This window comes from Ostrea edulis, chromosome 10 (genome assembly GCF_947568905.1).
Source record: "Ostrea edulis chromosome 10, xbOstEdul1.1, whole genome shotgun sequence".
NCBI classification, from domain to species: domain Eukaryota; kingdom Metazoa; phylum Mollusca; class Bivalvia; order Ostreida; family Ostreidae; genus Ostrea; species Ostrea edulis.
This window is the reverse complement of record NC_079173.1, coordinates 5787970-5794944: the sequence shown is the minus strand read 5'-3', so window position 1 is coordinate 5794944 and position 6975 is coordinate 5787970. Positions and strand designations below refer to the sequence as shown.

At 35.3% G+C, this 6975-nt stretch overlaps 1 protein-coding gene across 1 annotated transcript; it reads right to left on the bottom strand.

The window, feature by feature from the left end:
- Nucleotides 1-3655: 3655 nt before the first annotated feature.
- LOC130050902 (E3 ubiquitin-protein ligase Midline-1-like) lies at nucleotides 3656-6739 on the bottom strand. Its single transcript, XM_056151751.1, has 2 exons — nucleotides 6631-6739; nucleotides 3656-6146 (listed from the first exon to the last, which is right to left on the bottom strand). Exon 2 carries the CDS (start codon nucleotides 6115-6117, stop codon nucleotides 4516-4518), a length of 1602 nt encoding a protein of 533 aa, XP_056007726.1. The 5' UTR covers nucleotides 6118-6146; nucleotides 6631-6739; the 3' UTR covers nucleotides 3656-4515.
- Nucleotides 6740-6975: the final 236 nt, after the last annotated feature.

Here is a 6975-nt window from a genome sequence, read left to right as displayed (position 1 = left end):
TCAACCGAAATGTTTGAAATCCGAAATAACTATGAAGTTTTAGAGCTAAATATAGCTAAAAACAGCGTGCCAAAAAGTGAAGCCAAATTCGTCCATGGATAAGAGCTATGCATGAGGGAGATAATCCTTAATTTTGAAATGAATTTCTAAATTTTATAACAGCAATTAAATATACATCCGTATTTTTCAGCTAGTAACGAAGTACTTAGCTACTGGGCTATAGAGACCCTCAGGGACTAACAGTCCACCAGCAGAGGCCTCGACCCAAGGGTTATAATGTAAAATTTATACGGTACCAATTTTCATGCACCAGATGCACATTTCGACAAATAATGTCTTTTCAGTGATGCTCAACGAAAATGTTTGAAATCCGAAATAACCATGACATTAAGAGCTAAATATAGCCAAAAACAGCGTACCAAAAAATAATACTAAAATCTTGATGGGATACATGTATATAACATTATCACCAGGCATGATTACAGAACAATACTCACAATCTCAGGTTGCATACGATCATCACCACTGTCATGATAATGTGCAGGACTGGACAAAACAAGATGGCAGACGGCAGTTCCAAACAAAGATAGGCTCTTAAAAATCTTTATTTCACCGACTTATTAGACGACGAATTTATAAATTTAAAACACTGCCTGGCCAGGGAGGCATTATTAAGTTGATTGGTTGTTAGAATTCTTACTCATGTACATATGCAACTGTAAATTCATTGATCGAAGTTGACGATGCTGCCTCGATAGAACTCGAAGCGGGCGAAGATGTTTCCAATCATGTTTTCATAGACTCTGCACATATCTTTTGATGAAAACTTGAACCAGTGTTTACGATCTGTCCCTTAAATTGCCTTGGTTAGATAGATATCTTAACTTGATCATTTGCTAATGTGCAGGATTGGACTATGGTCGTTTCCACGATAAACGTGCCGGATTGGACCTCAATTTGGTTTTTATCTTTATTTTCAAAATCCTTTATATTTTCGAATCTCGACTTCACTTTATCATATTTTAGTTTGATTAATGTAGCTTATTAGATTCTCAGACATTTCCAACATGACCATGGTGTATTTTCATTTTTTTTTTACCGTTATCAAATTACATCGTCGTTTAAGTTCCCAACGACGACAATTGCTACTGTAAAAATATCCATTTGCAATCTCCTTCAAATTCAACCAATATAGCAAATATATGCATGAATCATCAATATTTGCTTACGACAGATGTAACGTTGACTGTTCGTATCCAGGATTTATAAGGCCATTTTGACCTATAAAACACGTGATAAATCATCATCATTTTATAATCCTCTGTAAAAATATTAACCCGCTTACATATTCCCTAATTCCAAACTCTGTTATATAGATTTTCTCCTTTGTATCAGGTACCAAGCTCTAGAACTTCATTCCATGGGATGGGTACACTTCGAATGTGCGAAATTTGTGATGAGGAATTCAAGACCAATTCTGAATTGCGTAGGCATGTAAAAAGGAAACATCAATCAGAGAAATTGTCTTCGTTTGTGACCAGTGCAACACACGCTTCTGCACATTATAAAAGAAACATGAAGTAAAAACAAAATGCATTGTTTTCTGAATACACGAAATGCATACCCGTTTATGCACATTATGAAACGATTATTTTTACGGTATTATCCTTTGTTTTACAGAGATACTACTAATCTTTTACATTGCATTTTACACATGTTGACTTGTCATTTCATTGAATCCGAAGTGTTCTTAAGTTTTACTTGTTATTAAATGCATTTCAATGTTATTATGTTTGTATTGAACTGATAACAACTAGTGAAAAAATTGTATTGAAGAGTAACCTCTCATCTGAGCAGCAAATATTGAAGAAGAAAAAACACCATGGACAAAACTGCTTTTCATTTAGGTTCATATTTCAGCTACAGGAGTGATATTGCGAATTTCTTAGAAAATATCCTTTTTATTTTCTTTAATTTAATTTAAACAATATTTTATTATGTATGAAACATAAATGGATTTGACAGCAGGCTTGTAGCCTATATAGACCTTCTCCAATACGGTACAAGGTGATTACATGTATGTATAATGATGAACATGAGTATATATACAATATGTATGATAAATATTGACAATATAAAAATCAATACATAATTCAAAAGGATGAGGATAGAATACATGTATCATGTATCACATAGCATGTCATGATAACATGGGAAATGTGTATTGTAGATGTATAGTAAACAAACAAAAACAGAAAAATGCCAAAAATAAGGTAGATGGTTAATAGAAAATAAGAAGAACTTTGATAACAAGTAAACATAAAAAGGGGGGGGGGTACCGTTCAAAGCTAAATACATAATACATATACTAGTAAGAGAATAGATAAATGCATTGCAAATACATATTTTAAATGTATTGTTAAAGTCTTTTGCTTTGAAAGATGTAATTTTGAACAAATTTGAAGATCTTTGCATTATCGTTGAAATTAAGAGTTTCATTTCCACAGAGTAATAATTATAAGGATATAGGAACATGCAGCTGCATTGCATCTATAGATTCAAATAAATTAAGTCTTAGTTCTGAGAACTGGACACATTCAAAGAAGAAATGAAATGCATTCTCAGTATGATAACACACATACCACAAGTAGTATTATCTCGAAGAAAATGACAATGTAAGTCAAAGTTTAGGTTACTAGCATTATTTCTTAATTGACAATGAACAATATTTAGTCGACGTTTACCTAAATTAAACAATTTATTTGGTTTTCTATAACACATGTTTTTAATACCAGTTTTAAACGACACAAGAGTGGGGAGTTGTCTAATGTGAGTAGGTAATTCGTTCCAAAGTTTGATTGTTGAAGGTAGGTAACTGTTCATGTATGATGATGTCCTACCTTAAGGTAAAATAAACCTTAGGTTGTCATAGTTTCTTAGATTATGTAAATTTTGTGAAGGAAAGTAAGGTAACAAAAGTTCTTGAAGATAGTGGGGAGCAATTCCATGAGCTATTTTGTAAAATAAAAGAAGTTTATGAACTTTTCTTCTGGTTGATAACGTGTCCCACCCTAATTGATCATAAAGTGCTGATCTGGAAGAATTCACTCTCATTCCCGTAATAATTCGTGCTGCAGAAACCTGCATATTTTCTAGCAAATTGGCTTCTCTTTCAGTACAATTGTCCCACACTAAATCACTATATTAAAGAACTGGATGTATAAAAGAAAAATATATTTTTATCAATGATTGACGATTTAGAGTATATTTCAGCATACGCAAAATGTTTAGTCTACTAGATGCTTTTTCATGTATATCTAGTAGATGTGATTTATTTTCTTTCATCAGTAATATACACTATAAGGTTGAATTCAATGTAATTACAAGAAACGAAAATTAAAAAAAAAAAATAATGATATTTACTACATTCCAACAAACACCTTTACCGTAAGTAATTATCCTTATAAATGAGTTGGCCTCGATATCTTGCACGACATATGCACTCAAGATTATTAGAATTAAAATAATAGGGAAAGTTTTCAAAAGATAATAAATCCCGCTTTAACAATCAAAACTGGTTTCAGCAGAAGCATACATATGAAAGGCACAAGTGCATGTGGACAGATGGTTAAGTATTGAAAACATGAACACCTCAACATCTTATTGTCTTTATTGTCATTGAACAGCTTTGTGAAATGTAAACCATCATGCCTGAAGAAATTATTATACCTCAAACCATGCTTAGTTTTAAAAAAATCCATGCAGATATCACAAATGTTAAGTGGTTGGGAATCGAACATGGTCTACATGTGTATATACAATATAAATGTATTTGATTCTGCAAAATGAAGATTTTTCAACATGTTGATCTTCGAGAACAAGGCTCCTTCTAACGTGTGGCAGAACTTTAGATTCATATGCGCGGTGAAATTCTCAAACACTTTTAAGATTTTCGAGCTGGCTCTTCCGGGTTACTGATAGTTCCTTGCTCCACGTGCTCTTTTAGGTTTGTCAAAACCATGGTTTTAGTAGGAGACATAAAATAGAACACACTTCATTCACTTGCAACTTTTAAGCTTAAGGAAGTCCGCTCCTGACTGGATCTGTAAGAAATAAAATGCATGCATTTAAGAAAGGGTCCAATCCTGAACCAAACTCGAGGTCCAATCCGGCACGTTTATCGTAGAAACGACCATTGTCCAATCCTGCACATTAATCAACACATAACCTTGTATATGTGTAATTAACACTGGAGATATGTAATTAACACTGTGTTGGTAGATGTAGTTAACACTGTGTAGAGCTGTGTAATTAACACTGTGTTGGTAGATGTAATTAACACTGTGTAGAGCTGTGTAATTAACACTGTGTAGAGCTGTGTAATTAACACTGTGTAGAGCTGTGTAATCAACACTGTGTTGGTAGATGTAATTGACACTGTGTTGATAGATGTAATTAACACAGTTTAGAGATGTGTAATTAACACTGTGTAGTGATGTGTAATTAACGCTGTGTTTATAGATATTGGATTTTCTTCACTTTAGCAGTGTCACGCTCAGCCACAAAGAGGTTGTCTCTGGTGTCCACACATAAACCGTATGGACCGAGTAAACCACAGTGAATGTAACGGAGGAACTGTCCGTCCTGATCTAGGATGTGGATACGCTGATTGTTATAGTCTGCTGTCAGGATGTGACTCTGGCTGTCTGTAGTGATGCCGTCTGGATGAAATGATTGCTCGGTATTAGAGGGATGACCAGTGTATCTAAATCGGAGTTTTCCTGACTGATTGACCACCACTACTGCTCTAGCTACACAGTCAGCCACACAGATATCCAGGTTCCTGTTCTCACTGATGTCACCACCAGATGAATAGAGAAGACGACCCTGATCATCAAACTGAATGCTTTGTTTCTGTGTGGAGCCGGAGTAACGCACGACTTTGGATTGTTTGAAATCATCACTGTCCATGATAACCAGGAGTTGGTTTGCCGCGGTACAGCAGACAGAATGAGGTCTCCACCCCTGTAGTGTGATCACGGTATGTATCTGTTTATTCTTAATTAAGTTTATAGTTTGATCATAATAGTCAGTATAAACAAGATCTCCGTCCCGTGTCACTACTATGTCCCGCGGTGCGTTCCCTGACTTGGTTTGTATTGATGTCAGTAGTTTACTCCGGAGGTTGAGTAGCTTCATGGTTTTGTTATACCCGCGTGTCCAGACTTGATCTTCACTCAGACAGCTAACACTGTATAGTCTGTAATACCCAGTGTCTATGGTGTCGGTGACGCGCGGCTCATCAAGCAGTACTTTGATTCTTGTAACGGAGAGTGAGGTTAAGGAACCAAACATCTCATTAAGTGTTTCTGTGTTAATTGTTGGAGTAGATAAGCTTGGTAATGTAACTTTGATTGTAGGAGGCAGTTTATTGAATTCATTATTTCTAGATTTGTAAGTTGATGTTAAGGAGATGTCATTGGTGTCCAGGATGTTTTTCATTTCTAGAATGACCTGGTTGATTTCAGTCATTCTGTGCGTGATTTCATCCGCGTGTTTATCTAATAGAGAGAGATGCTTAGTTTTTATCTCTACAATGTCTGCTTTCCGTTTGTTGACAATGGCGGTGACCTCGCGATGCCAGACTTCTCCTTGTTGGTCAGCAATTGTGGCCAGTTTTCCGTAATTTGTTTCTACTTCGGCTTTCTCAGTTTGGACAGCGGAGGAAATGTCCGTATATCGGGGGTAAATCTTCTTCTCGAGTTCTTCTAAATCTTTTTGTATGCGTTGTTTTTTAGAGCCGAGTTTTTCCAGAATATCTGATATATCGTGACCTTTGTGTTTACCTGAGGAGATGCAGGTAGAACACACAGGAATGTGACAGCTCTCACAGTACATTTCGCAATCTTTTTCGACGTGTTTCAGACATTTTGAGTATTTGGGAGTAAACTTTCTGTGTAAATGATAGGGTGCGATTTTGTGTTTTTTAGAGGAATCTGAGAGATGTTTACTGACACAGTCAGTACAAAGATTGATATCGCAATGTTCACAGCAATACTGTAGGGGGTCAGTTTCACAGAGGTCACACAGTAGAACGTCCTGAGCACGCGGGTCCATCTCTGGGGTCAGGGGTCACGAGTAGTTTACTGTCATCAAAGGAAATTAATGAGCTTTAATATTAATTTGAACTGGTTAAAACATTTATATTTACATTAAATGCTGATTTGTTAGTAATAGATAATGTATCAAGGTTTTATCTTGATACAAGCACGCATCTTCCAATTTGACTTTAAAAGCTGTGTACATGTATTACACAAAATAAAAAATGGTTGTTTAGGTTTCAGAATTCTTGTTTGTAGCATACAGGAAATATACACAAAGGAAGAATGGGTTAATTTCTACAGAATTGGCGAGACTTATTCCAATTTTGATAAATAAAAATATGTTAAGAGCATGACATGTTTAATATAGATATATATCCCCTCCTCCTCTGTGCTCTGAATTACATGAAATTAAGATGCTCACTGGTAAGCATATCTTAATAATTTTACTTATTTAAAACAATTTTCCGAAACATTTCTTACATTCTAGTTGTTGTGCAATGCGTATTGTAAAATAATGATGTCTAACCTGTAAATATCCTACACGCCCTCTGTACAGCCGCCTCGTCCTGGTATATTGACCTGATGATGATGAGTGAATTTAATGTGCGGGCTCAGCTCCACTATATATATGTAGACCTTCCGTCCTGTCACGTGATTTAAACGGGAAATGCGATCATTTACGCAAATTAACCAAACTCCATTAACATAGCCACTTAAACTTTTTAATGTAAACAATTAATACATTTATAACGGAGGGGGTATTGATGAAATACATATATAGACATAATTTGTCTTTAGACAAACAAATCAGTTACCTGTTTCGGGGCGGATTAAAAATAAAGCTTAGGTGGTGGTAGCAGCTACTCAAATT

Coding starts and splice junctions, on each gene's coding strand:
- LOC130050902 (XM_056151751.1), bottom strand. CDS start 6,117: ATGGACCCGCGTGCTCAGGACGTTCTACTGTGTGACCTCTGTGAAACT.